Here is a 13,813-nt window from a genome sequence, read left to right on the forward strand (position 1 = left end):
TTTTATACACAGATATTTAAAGTGAAACTATATTGACTACCCTAGACACCAGTGGCTCATTATCTCAATATGCTGCTCAATCAACCGATGAACAGAAGTGAGAAGAAATAAGCTCAGGAAATGGTTCTGTGTAGCACCGACTGCAGTAAGGATGTGTTCAACCTGAACGGTGCTGATGCTCCAGCTGTTTTCTCCTCCTGATCTCTGATGGGAGGCTGGCTGCACGCACAGGCTTCCCCACACCCAGCCTAGGGAATGGTTTCTACTCACAGGGAACTCCAGCAGAGGGGCGACACTGGCAAACAGCTGCAGAATGAAGGGCTTGCGATGCAGAACGTAGAACTGGCGGCAAGCAAACTCTATGGCTTGGCGTAACTGTGGGTTGCTTTCATAGTCAGCATATACCTAAACAACCATAAAAGACATGGAAGTGCTGCGTTACTCTAGTGGGAGGGTTCTTCAACTCCTAACCTCATGTTGCGTCAACTACAGCCTGATTACAAGTCAAGAGTGCTGCTGCTTGGAGAAACAGAATTATTCCATGTATCTTTCACAAGATACAATTCTCTATAGTCAACTCCAGAACGGTATATGATATGTTTCCTTTTTCTTTTTTATCCTTCAACAGAAACACACTTGATTGATACTTAGCTTCAGAGCTAGAACAAGTCCAATACTCTGTCCTGCAGAAATGCTACTAAATCAGCTCTCTTCCATTCTACACATTCATGCAGCTGATTATTCCTAATCAAGAACCTACAACAGTCCAGCCCAATCAACATTATCTGTTGGTTTTTTTTCTTTTCTTTTTCCACATTCAGACTGCATCCCCACTTTGCCAAGACAATTTGAACTCCTGAACTATCATTCAACACGCTGACAGTTCTGCCCACTTCAAAGACATTTCAAGCTTTTTAGAGTGGCATTTCCTTCAGAGCTGGCCACTGAACATGATGCCAAAGAAGCGGGATTTATTTCTCAGAGATACACAAACAGCATAAATTGCTAGGAACAGTTTGACTGCGCTTCCTTCTTTAGCCCATTTCAATCGCCTGTCTGCACATCTCTGCTGGTACAAATACTTGGGAGGTTTGGAGCAGAGACATTCAGAATTTTCTTGAGGTTTGCCAGATGTAATGCTGAAATTTTGTGGTAATGCAAAATTCACATTACAGCACATGTTTCTTAGAGGTTTCTCTGCAGAAATGTACTCTGTTAGCAGGCTAGCAGGCTGAAGTATATCCACATTTGTAGTACAACCACAAGCCTCTAGCATGCCTGTCACCCATGGCTTGTTACACTTGCAAGATTTAATTTACTTGAAAAAAGGGAAATGGCTAACAATATATTAATTCCACCAAGAAAAGTGGAAGAACCTGCAGGCACCTCTGGTGGAAGTAACAATTCTTTGTAACTTCTTTTGGATAAATGCAACAGCTCTAACAGAGCTGTGACAACGTAAGGAAATTTTGAAGTTTATTCACTAACATTCAGTTCTATAACAAAGTGCTCATTCTGTAAGTCTTCCCTTGTATTTTTCATGGAAATAGCTCACCTGCAACATACTGGGGAGCACCCACTGGTACCCACTGAGGGAGAAGAGGTGGTTAAAGTGCACAGCTGTGTTGATGACTGTGGCAGCATATTGCCTCAGCAAGGCACTGTCTTCAGGGTGCAGGATCAGGGCACCATTGAAGACATTCAAGAACAGCATGATCTCGTCCCCCCAGGGGAACTCGCTAGGCATGCCAAGGAACATCTCTTCCAGCAGCTTAATCCACAAGCTTTTCTGAAGAGTGTCAAGACCGAAGAGCTCTTTTCCAGCTGTGGGGGAGAAAAGGCAAGAGCAATCAACTCTATGATGGCCAGCCTCACAACAACACTGCAGGTTTTTCTAGAGAATCCTCCCACAAACACTGACGCTCGTTCTGCCTTTCTGAAATGAGTTCATCCATTCTGCACTTCTGTAAGTGCCTACAGGGCTTGAACCAATCTCAGCTGAAAACAAGACACATGAAAACTGATTAATGAGTATCACAGCTCATTAAACTTGCTTCCCACAGTTGGAAATTCTCTTCTTCAAATGTGAAAGAAGATCTGAGCTGAATCTTAAGCTTCTAGGCGTACCAGAGATTACAGGATAATGATGCATATTTACAATAATGCTTCTGAAAGCAAGTGTCTTCAGGGTCTGTTACAGAACAGGTCAGCACTTATCACCCTGAAACAGTGGTCTTTTTAATTCTCAAGTCAGCCTGGAAACCCTTTCACAGCAAAGTTCCTAAAGAGAGATCTGCTTCGATATCCCTGCTGCAAGATTTGCCCAATCTTCATTTAAAGTCCATTTCTTTCACAACGTGGACTTTGTGCTCTGTGAGGTCTCACACCATTTTTCTGATGTTTCAGTTTGAAAACACAGACCCAATGACAAGATGCTACTGCAAAGCATGCTGGCAAATAAAGCTCTAGAATCAAGGTTCAGAGAAATCAGTGCAAAGACTTCCATGAGAGTTACAGAAAAACTTGGGCTAGATGAGACAGAGATCTCTTTCTCAGGCAAGGTGAACTTCAAAATTAATGGGTGTTCTTGAAACTGAAGAAGCTCAGGTTCCTTCACCTCTCCTCATACGACAAGTCCCCTGGCTCCCTAACTGCCACAGGGGCCCTCCCCTAGACTTACCCTAGTTTGTGAAAAACTTCTCTGTTCTGGTGAGTACGCAGCTGGACGCAGTTCCAGCCGTAGCCTTGTGCATAATTTTAATACAGGATTATATTCCTGTTAATGTTCAAAGAAAGTAGTTCTGTCTGGAGGTGTTTAACTCAGCAAAGCCCGTTCCACTGTTATGCCTACAACCAACAGCTATGTATCATTTTCTCTAGGAGGAGATTTATGAGTTTCCAGCCTGTATTTCTGTGGCAAATGAAGTGCCTCACATAAACCTTCTGAGCCGTACACAACCACCAAAGAAAGCCATCAAAAAGCCATACCTTGGGGATCACTGAAGAGGGAGAACTCAGCATCAATGGCATTTCGGGGAAACGAAGGCAAACGGAGGAGGTCTTCCTGAAGCATCGATACGTGCGACTGCTTGTGGGCAGTAGGGATTTTCTGTGTCAATGATATGAGGAACAACACCCGCCCCACCTCTTCTAGTTTGCGAGTGAACACCTGAAAAAGAGACAAGAATCAGAATCAGTCTAATCAGAAAGCTCTTGTGTATATGTACACACACTTTTCTAGGTTAGCTTGCACAGCCTTCTCTGATGGAAGAGAAGTAGCACTTGTGGTTGACAGGAATTTGATGAAATTTGAAGTGCAAGTACTGTGCCCTACTGCAGAATTTGTATGACCAGTGTTTTTTAGCTCCATTCAGCATAGACGGACTGCATTAGCAAACAGGTTTTAACTCTTTCTATTCCAGTGTTGTAGAGGACCATGTGGGTTGTCAAACTCTTTGCAAATTTGCAATGCAGCCTTTTGTAGATCAGCATCAATGTAAATTTTGCCTGTGTGAGTCCCAAGGTGATCAGAGGCAAAACAACTCTAAACTGAAAGCCAGGCAGTTGCACTTACTCTCTGCAAGCTCTTAGAGAATAGGCAACATTATGTTGGGATGATTATCTTCCTGTTGGATTGAGGCTGGAACTTGTCTGGCCACTGCAAGTGTATGTAGGGTTCCAAAAGAAAGGTAATCATAAAACAAAGCAGATCAAATTCTCAGCTACTGTAAACCAGCAAAGTCCTGCCAACTTTGATGATGAATTCTGGTTTATACCAGCTGAGAAACTGAGTTCCATTCTACCAGCTTCTTTTGAACTTCTGAGGGGTAGGACTAATCAGGCAGCTATTTTATTTTGATTCTAATAGCAAACATAAGGCAGAGCTGTGCTCAGCAGTAGAAGCAACTGTCTTTGGAAGCAGTTTCAAGACAGCCTTCAGCCTCTGGGTTGAAGCCAAAACTCAGAGCACGTGGCTCAACATGGGACAAAGCCCAGCTTCCCACATCCTGCAGTCACTAAGACCTTGCTCTTACGTGCACACGTTCGGGAATAGAGTGTTCGAACAGTACAACTTCTGCATGGATTGCTGCCTGGTACATAGACTCCACAGTGCTGCTTTCTTTCCCGGAGATAGATGTTATCCAACACCTTGCTGCATGACTACAGAGAGGCTGGCAGATGCTTGATGTACATTTTACCTTGGAAATACGTTGTCTTCCAAGTGGTCTAAATAAAAAACTATGGAATGTAAAACAATGCCCTGCAAAATCTGGACAGGCCATTCTAATGTTTTTGGGTCACACAGGACATAAAAAGCCCTGTCGTACAGAACGCAACTTCTAGAACCACAGTGACAATAATTTCTGGCAGTGCAGCAACCAAAACAATTTGATGTGATTTTCAAATTTTTATAGATTTTCTACTAACAGATGCAGCATGTGAGGTATTTCCCTGTTCTGTACTACACACATGAGATGGCATTAACAAAGTTTGCCATTATTTTAGCAGCTAGTTTCTCTAAAGCAGCTTCATATTTAATTTTTATAATGATTCCTGATGATATTTTCCTGTTTGCATGATCCCATTACCAAGTACGCAACTACAGCAGCTGCTTTGTGGCTAGAATTGTAAGACCATTAGAACTTTTAACAGTTTAACCACATTCCCCTTTCTTTTTATGTCCTGCTCAGTATCATCTTTGCAGATACAGCTAGAGCAACTTTTCCCTAAGTATTCAGATGTGTACTGCTGAGAAAACTTTGCTTTTGTGGAGAAAAAAAGCATGAGGCTTTCTACAGGCAGAGTGAACTCAATACTGCTGCCTTGCTGTCTAAGGAAATAATACTCTCAGGAGGCTGCAGCACATTAAAAGCACTGTTCTCTCCTTTAGTTTCTGTAGAGAACTCCTGGGAGCTGCAGAGCATTAGCAGGATCAGACACATTATCAAGTCATGAGGCTGTAAAATGGGGAAGACAGCGTCCTTCCAAGGGCAGAGACTCCCCTGAGGAAACAATTGCTGCTTCAGTGTCACTAGTGGTGGCTGTACTAAAAGACTTGCATCTGAGAGCAAGACAAGGAAAGACAAGGAACATTCTTTGCAGTGAGAGGATAGATTGCAAGGTAGAACAGATATTGTCTGATCCACAGCCAGATGCACTCATGAAGAAAAGGTTCTGAAAGACTCAGAGGTCATGTTTAAGAAGGCAATAAGCATCTTTTAAAGCTGAGTCAACTCACTTGTTCTGGCCAAGTGTAGGAGAATGCAAAATGATTCACCTAAAAGAAGCTGGATGGAGAGAAGGGGAGGGAATCACATTCTTATTTTTTGGCTCTTCTTGAAATACCATACACCTGTTAAACAGCACCAAGACAGATTTCATGCCAACTGCTGCTTCTCCAGCAGAGCTCTCTATCTGCATGCAGTCTGAGTGGAGGCCTTTATAGGGCAAGGAAAGTTTTATTTACAGGAGTTGTTTACAGGCAGAGGTTTTCAGTGACAGTAAGATACCTGCTTTTGAATGAGCTCCTGACCCTTTTCTGGATGCATCTGCACCAGGTTGAGCTGGGGAGAAACGGACCTCCGGAAAGGATAAATGTCACGAACATAGGTCTGCCAGGAAAGAGACAGTGAGTTTTAAACAAATGCAATTGCAACAGCGTTGTTCATTACAACAGAATAAAAGGTCCTTTTTTCATCCTTTCTGAAGATTTTGGGCAGGGCATAAACAGAAGAGAAATTTGCTCTCTCTCTTTTCTGGGAAAGCTGGACATAATGCCTTAAGAGCCAACGGACTCCACTTCTGTCACTTCATTCTTCTGTCAGACTCCAATTTTTTACAACACATAACTGAATACCAGAGACGTGGTGCCTGCAGGACAGAATTCTGCTTATGGTTCCTTGTTCCCCTTCAGATAACCCTGATGTTTATAAGGATGAGATACAAAGAACTAAGTTATGTGTACCTGATCTTTGCCTTACCTTATTGTAATGAATAAGATTCCATCGCTTGTCCATTAAAAAGTAATGAGAAGACTGTGTTTCAGGTATGTTAAAAAACTCCAGACACTCCTGAAGAGATGAGAAACTTTCAGTTACTTATTGCTGTCTTGTACAAACACCTCAATGTCTAAAAGAACAATATCCTGTTAATAATGTATACAGGCACAAATATGAATGCCTATCAACCTTATAGGCTCTGTGACTCCTTTCACATTAATTCCTCATTCTTTTTTTAACCATAAAGTAAGTTGACATGTTCACAACAATCAAGGCAAACGGATATCACAGTCCTGAATATTGAAGTGACTTCTTTTGAGGTCTTCACACTGCATGTATTTGTCCGGTTGTATTACCATACGGGTATTGTAGCTTCTATTTACATGCTACTTCTTTAATCAAGTTTTAGAGACAGTGGATGTACAGAGACACTACAGTTGAGACCCCTTCAAGCACTGAGGTGCATGATTCCCATTAAAACTTAATGTAGTTGGACAAATCAGAGGTTTCTACAAGTCCTTTTCTTATGTACCTTGGTTAAGTCAATCCTGAAAATAATAGGCATAAAAGGGAACTGACTTCACATCTCCTAAATCCAAAGATATCATAATGGCTACCAAATCATCATTTCTACTCTTTCTGATCCTAATCATTCTCTTCAGTGTTGATAAAATAAAAGTCACTTCAATGACTTCTGTATTTAGCCAAAGGATAACAAGCTGCAATGTATTCAAACGTACTTGCATTTGTGGGATTTTGGCTGGCTGTGATGTCAGCACATTTCTATTATCCTTTAAGACAGTATTCCGTACTCGTGCAACCAAGATTTCCTTATATGGATGCAGAAATGTTTGTCACAGCAAATGTGACACTAAATCAGGAAGCTCAGGCAGAATGTATTGCTGGGATCCAGGTATGGCAAGTAAAAAAAACATTAAACAGTCCATTCAGTTCAAAAACTCACCTTCAGAAGAGCCTCAAACTGTGTATCTTCATGAACTGGTAACTGAGTTGGTATGTCACACTCATTCTGTCCATGCACAACAAGGGTCTTTGTGCCTGAAGGAAGAAAGAAGCTGCATTTCAAAAGACTGCCATGTAGGAAAAGTAACAATTTAAATTAACTCCTGGGCAGACAGACAATGCCAGTCCTGCCTGGAACAGGTTATGTGGTGATAGCATAGGCTCACAATTCTACAGTTAATGAGAAATTGATCTGTTCCTAAAACAGGAAGCTGGCAACCTTAGCAGCGACAACTCTGGGAACAGGCCTGAAATGTTGAATGCGTTTTTCACCAAGAAATTTCTTGCCTGACTCATGAGGTCCTAAGCTCACTGCACACTCTGCTGGGGCATTTTACAGTAATCATCCCGCCAGGTTTTCACAACCCAACTGGCATAAAGCTCTGAGTTAAAAAGACTGTTCTTATTCACTTTGTTTGTTTGTTTCAGAGCTCGTCAAGTAGCCCTCTGAATCTCGAGGAACTAGAGGTTGAACTTCCTGACTGAATCCTCAACTCAAGCAAAAGCGACTTAAGCAGCCACTCAGAGCAGGTCTAATGCAGTACTGGCAGATCTATTTTTTGGTAGGAACATGTGAACTTGGAAGTGAAAGAAGCTTAAAGACTCATTTTTTTATACCTGGCATTGAGGCAGTCACCAGCAGTTTCACTTCACACTGTTCCTTCTTCATAGTCTGTTTGAGATCCTTGAAAAAAAGCCCTTCAACATAACCCACCACTTCCCAGAGGAAGGTTAGCGTGGCAGAAATGGCATCCATGCCCCATTCACAAGGAGTGCGTACAAAATACATGATCAGTCCTACCTGCAAGTTATAAGTAAGAGGAAGATCAGATAATGCACACTCTGTGTAGGGCATTCCATAAACACAGAACAAGAACATGGCTCTTCTGCCTCTCCTCACTCAGAGGACAAACTCTAAATTGAAATTGTATCCTGAAAGTTTATACATAACACAGAACAATTTGCTTCTACTATTCTTTCTTTTCCTGTAAAGGATGAGGAGTGGGGGGAAAAAGTGCAATTGCAACCCAGTCTTAAAAGCCATTGTGAATGAGGAAAATGGAGAACTTCTCCATTATAAGACTCCGTGTATCTTCTGCTTCTATGTGCCATACAGACACCTGACAAACACTGGAAGGCTCCCAGAGTTGTATAGGTCTTGCCTGTTTTTTCAGAACTTAATCAAAAGAACTCTAACAAATGCATTTTCTATGACTATAAAAGAAGCTTATAATTCATTCCAGTGAGACCATTCACAAGCAAAGCACTTTCTGAATGAATATTAAGTAAAACAATAAATGATTTTTGCCTCCTGTTTGTCTAAAATTCATCATTAGTGACTCAACTCAGAAATTCAGGACAGGCAGTACAGAGGTTTAATAGAAAGCTAAAGATTCCTTCTCCTCTCCCTTTAAGGAATGAAAGGCTGGTACAAGTAATTTGCATCTAGAGCCAGAAGCAGATATGACCTGTAAATGAACAGTTACAGACCATTTATTTCCTTGCAGATTGTGGCATTAACTTCCTAAGACACAGACAGACAGAGGTAAGATTATGGGCTGCACAGTTGACCCCCAAGCTACTTACCAAGTAATTAAAGAGGATATGAGATGTCTGCGCAGGAAAGTCCCCAATATTCAACAAAAGCTTTCTTAACATATACATTAGCTCATCCTGGAAAAAGAGCAAATGCTTTTTCTTTCCATCACAAAATAGAAAATGGATTTCTCCCTTTTGTCTTCCCCATCTTTGTTCATTAACCATTTTTTTTTATCCCTTTGTTCAGCTCTGTCTGTTGGTGCATGAAATAGAACTCTCTGCTTGCGACTGCTCTTCTATTTCCCAAAATAAGACCCAAGCCACAGCACCCAGGCCAATGTCTGCCTTTTTCATCAGAGAAAGGACATTACTGTCATTTATCCTGATTGTATTATCCTGATTCTACACTCTTCTCCCTGTGATTATACCAACTCTTGCTTATTACAACAAAAGGTTACCTAGTTAAATTTTACAGAGATGCTGTGAAATCCAGCACAGCTCAACTCAGCAGTTGTGGATGCTAGATAGGAGATGGGGAACAAATCTAACTTTCCTTCCTTAAGAAGCTTAAGGTGGGAAGGAAGCAGGAAGGGAGTTTCACAGTCAGCCAAGGACAGGCAGACTGAGAGACAATGCCACTCCCACCTTTGAGAGAAAAAGGAACAGGGTGGCATGGGTGGAGGTGATATCTTTGATAGAAAGGGTTGCGCTTCATTAAGCATCTGTTCAAGGCTAACTCATAACAAGCCACATCCTTAGCGGTGGTAAATGAGCTGTATCCCATTTACATCAATGAACAGAAATTGAAGCCAGATGAAGATTTTGAGTAGCAAATCTACTTCTCCAGTCACTGCCCACAGAGGGATTCTGCTTGCTGTGCACCCCTGCTCTAAGCAATACCTAAGTCTGCTAGAGAGAGAAGATGTTCACCTGCCGGTTGCTTATTGTGAGCTTCTCAAGGAAATGGCGCAGAACTGTAGAGGGATCTTCAATTAAGCAGTTCCACAGGACCTGCTGAGCCACAGCACTCACTATAAAAAAAGAAAACATAGAACTCTCTCCCTTGGAAAAGCCTTGAAATGATGCACTTAAACGCAAATGTTCCTAACCTACTACATTTATCATGTTTGTACTGCAATACACAGAGTTACTTTGAGGTACTAGGACTTGGCTCACCACTGCAGTCATTTCAAGCAACAATGACAAGTCTAACACTTAAACCTTCCCTAGGTTCTGGTGACAGGACAGGCAGCACTTCACCACTGTGATCAGGGAAATAACTGGATTCACAACTCCAGTATGAGCAAACAAGCCAACTAAAAAAATTATTTTGTTTGTACATGGAAACTGCACTTCATGGTGATTCATGGAGTGACTTTATCTGGTGTTAATGGGCAACATTAGGTGATCAGCAGGGGATTGTGCTGATTATCAACTCCCCAAAGTGTAATTAATTGTAACCTTGTGAAGATTAACAACACGAGAGAATTAGTCATTGTTTTGTTTTCAGCACTCATATCTTGATCACAAAACAACACCCTAATTCAGTGACTGACTATACCCACTCAAAACTGAAAAAAAGAAAATGTCATAAAGTTCTGTTTGCAATCAGCTAACATTATGACAAAAAAGGAAGGACAAAAGTCCACCATCTCTAAACATTTAAGAGAAAGAAATATATAAGGACCTATTATTACTTTACAAATAAGTCACCGACCATAAAGCAAATATTAGAGCTGTGTATAATTGGTTTTCTATTTGTCATAGGATCAAAGAAATAATGCTGAGAACAGACCTCTGCAGGTCTCTAGTTAAAACTCTGCTTGGAGCAGGACTGTCACCAGCATTACATTATGTCAACTGTGGCTTTGTCTAGCCAAGACAAAGCCTGCTGTGGATGGAGACAAATGGAGATTCCAATGAGACTACACTGCCCCTGGTAGAGAATTTATTTTCTAATTCGCATCTTGAACTTGCCAAGATGCAGCTTATATAGCAGCATTCCTCTAGCTGTTTGTTTCCTGTTTGCCACACAAAACAAGCTCAGCTTCACAGTCAGTTCTCACAAAACACGTGTTTTAGATCTTTCTGTTCTGGTATCCCACTACATTCCTTCCAGCTTCTCAACATCTTTGTAGAACTGGGGGCTTTTTAGGCCCCTCAAAATACCAACAAACCTTCAAGATCCAACAACAAATGAAAAAAAAAAAATGTTGCTCATCTATTAGTGAATAGTTTGTGAGAATTGGTTACTCACAAGGTTGGTAACAAATATATACACTCATGACAATATATAGCACATGCTACTTCTACGAAAAATGAACTGTGAGCAAATACAGGGTTGTATTACTTCTTTCACTCCAGTTATGGCACCTAGCAAATGTAAACATTGTAATTACTGGCTGCTTCTGCCACTTCTAATCAAGAATGACTTGAAATGTAATCTAGTTCAGTACCAGCTACTCCATCTTCCCGGACTTCCCCATCTTCCATCAAATGGACAATGGGGAGTACTGCTGCACAGATGCATGCTGGAAACACAGCTTGAGGTGGTTGTGGCACATGATGGTTTGGAGTATGCTCTGTAGTATGTTCTTCATCTGGAGTACAAAGAAGACCAGAAGGTGTTTGTGAATGAGCTGTGACATCATACAGGCAGGTCAGACAGATGTCTGCGTTAGTGCTGTATAAACAGAACAAAATGGCAGGCTATATCTGATCACTGTGCATGCACAACAAGCTTACTGCTATTTCCAAGAAGAAATCGAGCCTTCGGTCAACGTTCTGCCCAAGAACTTTAATTAGCTTATTATAAATTGGTTCAAGCCTGGGAATATATTCAGCAAAATGTAATGCCATCAGCTTTATTGATCACAGGTTTCCAGTGAACGAAATTCTAGGAAAGGATACTCCACAGTGACTTCAACCTACCTTCTGCACTGACTGCTGACCGCACTGACCAGACAGAGCCACGACGGAACGAGTAGTTCCTATGAGATGTACTGGAGGTGCAGGAAGGACTCACAGAGAGACGGCGGGAGGCCAGGTTGGCAACTTCTTCTACTGACAAAGAGAATGGGAAATGTCAGCCCAAATCCAGCCGACAGACTTTAGGCACCTTTCAAAAGGAGAGCACTTGCAACCAAACTGGAACATTGAAAATTCAAGTCAGGTAACACTAGAACAACTTAAGACCTATGAAGATCAAGTAACCACTTCACTCATGCTTTGGGAACCAGCTAAGCACTGATCCATAATAGTGTGCGGTGACTTGGTGAGTCATATTTTAACTGAGGTGTCTATATTCCTCTCTTCATGTACATCCTATTAACCACCTTTGTTCTTAGTTTCTTGGTTCTTAAGTTCTTAGTTCTAAGTTCTTAGTTTTACTGAGAATTGCAAATTCTGCACACGTGTCTCCTAAAACATATTTAGATCCAGTGGTTGTTCATCACCTTTCTAGAGATATTAAAATGATTCAGTTCTAGTACTTGTCCAGTCTCTAAGGTGGCGACCACACCAAAGCAGGGACTTTGCTACTACTAACAACAGCTTTTTCTTTGATGTCACATCCCTAAGCTGTGCTGTATGTTGGTAGCAGGTGCTCTCAGTTTCCTGGAAGGCAGTTTCTGGCCCTGGGGCACACCTTCTTCTTCCTGCTCTGAGCTTGGTGTGCAGGTTGGCTCATAGCAGGCCTCCTGAGTGATGGGGATAGCAGTGATGAGACTGGCTTCCCGACCCAAGCGCTTCTTCTCTTCCTCCTGCTGCAGGTTCTTCAGGATGTGCTCCGCTCGCTGATGGGAACGAGACACTGCCCTGGCTGAAAATGATTTCTGTTAGGAAGAAGAGAGAAGAGACATAACTCGACACTGTTAGTTATGATACACATATTCTGTGTGTTCCACCAAGGTCCTTAATGACATTCAGCAACTCAGTTTCTAAATAAAATCAAAAGTCACACTAGATGAACAGATGCACCAGGAGCTACACGTATAATAGGCCTCTTCCTTCTGAGACACCGCACAAAACAAGACAGAAAACTGGAAAACAGTTTGAGTGAACTTATCCTTTGGAGAGATAGCAACTGTGCTCCTAAGATCTGAGTTACTGTCTCTTGTGGGCACATGATGTACAGTACAGCATCTCCTCGATCAAACAGACAGAAGAAAGTTACATCCACATAGAACATTCTGTGCCCCACGTGGACAATATATTCACTAGATCTTCTCCAGCTAAGGACAACAAGAAAACTTGAGAGTTCTGTCTGCACCTTTAGGCTTCAGCTTCGCCCAGGCCCTTACTGAGAAACTGCAATGCTCACTCTCATGACATCTCTGCTTACCGACTGGTCTTCATTGATAGGATCTTGTACGCTCCCACTGCACTGAGGGACCCAGGGAGGATCAAACATTGGCACAGAGGGCATCCCCAGAACAGGAGAAGGCAAAGTGAAGTTTATACTTGGAGGAGGGATCTAAACAAAACCACAAAGGTTGTTACAGCACGCAAATATTAATGCCTGTAGTGCTAAGTGCTAATTAAAGGGTACCTCACTATAAAATAAGACCACATTGACAAATCTCATTCTTTATCTGTTTTTCTGGACCTCATTATGTGTTCCCCAGTACACTCGTCCCATTTTATACAGGAATTCCAACACCACCTATACCTAAGTATGAATGAGATGACCATTTTTTTTCCTAAACAGATTTTGAGGAAATTTCATGTTAGCATGTCATAACACATCTATCCTACAAGACAAGCCAAAAACGGTGACATTGTGTTTCATGTATTCTATCTACCTTAAAGATCTGTTGAGCTCCTTCTTCCATCCTAGGCCAGACTTGATAACGAAACCTCCAGAGCGTGTGAAATTTGAGAATGGCATTCAGTCTTTGCACTGTCTCTGGGTGGTGAAATTCGGACATCAGCATGTCAGAAACAGCCTCTGGCACTTTCACAGCACATAGCAGGAACATGGCAGCTGCAGGGAGAGAACATCAGATCATCTGTTTCCCTTATTAATGTGTTTACTTGGCAGGAAAAATTGCAGCTGTACAAACCCTAATCAGAAAGAAACCCTGATTCCAAAAATGAGATCAGCAGTCTACTAAGCTTAGCAAAACTTGTACTGCACCATGAAACAAAAACGTCTATGATTTTATCTTTTGGAGGCACACAGCATTATGCTTGTAAAAAGTTCTGTCAAACCTACTTTTAAAACAAAACATAGCTCTGCCCTTCTTACTAAC

At 41.7% G+C, this 13,813-nt stretch overlaps 1 protein-coding gene across 3 annotated transcripts in view; it reads right to left on the reverse strand.

Annotated features, from left to right (window-relative positions):
* UNC80 (unc-80 homolog, NALCN channel complex subunit) overlaps positions 1–13,813 on the reverse strand; it is a 121,228-nt gene that overhangs the window by 34,153 nt on the left and 73,262 nt on the right. For all 3 annotated transcript variants that reach the window (XM_042822266.1, XM_042822264.1, XM_042822265.1), the window contains 14 exons: positions 13,364–13,545; positions 12,904–13,035; positions 12,208–12,394; positions 11,493–11,624; positions 11,018–11,161; positions 9,492–9,592; positions 8,610–8,696; positions 7,641–7,824; positions 6,964–7,058; positions 5,982–6,071; positions 5,511–5,612; positions 2,989–3,169; positions 1,556–1,824; positions 271–405 (listed from right to left, as the gene is read on the reverse strand). In XM_042822266.1, the coding sequence (XP_042678200.1) occupies positions 271–405; positions 1,556–1,824; positions 2,989–3,169; positions 5,511–5,612; positions 5,982–6,071; positions 6,964–7,058; positions 7,641–7,824; positions 8,610–8,696; positions 9,492–9,592; positions 11,018–11,161; positions 11,493–11,624; positions 12,208–12,394; positions 12,904–13,035; positions 13,364–13,545 (2,021 nt within the window). The remainder of the gene's footprint in view (positions 1–270; positions 406–1,555; positions 1,825–2,988; positions 3,170–5,510; positions 5,613–5,981; positions 6,072–6,963; positions 7,059–7,640; positions 7,825–8,609; positions 8,697–9,491; positions 9,593–11,017; positions 11,162–11,492; positions 11,625–12,207; positions 12,395–12,903; positions 13,036–13,363; positions 13,546–13,813) is intronic.

Source organism: Centrocercus urophasianus, unplaced genomic scaffold (assembly GCF_019232065.1).
Source record: "Centrocercus urophasianus isolate 14NV4802_14NV808 unplaced genomic scaffold, USGS_Curo_1.0 seq_20, whole genome shotgun sequence".
NCBI lineage: Eukaryota > Metazoa > Chordata > Aves > Galliformes > Phasianidae > Centrocercus > Centrocercus urophasianus.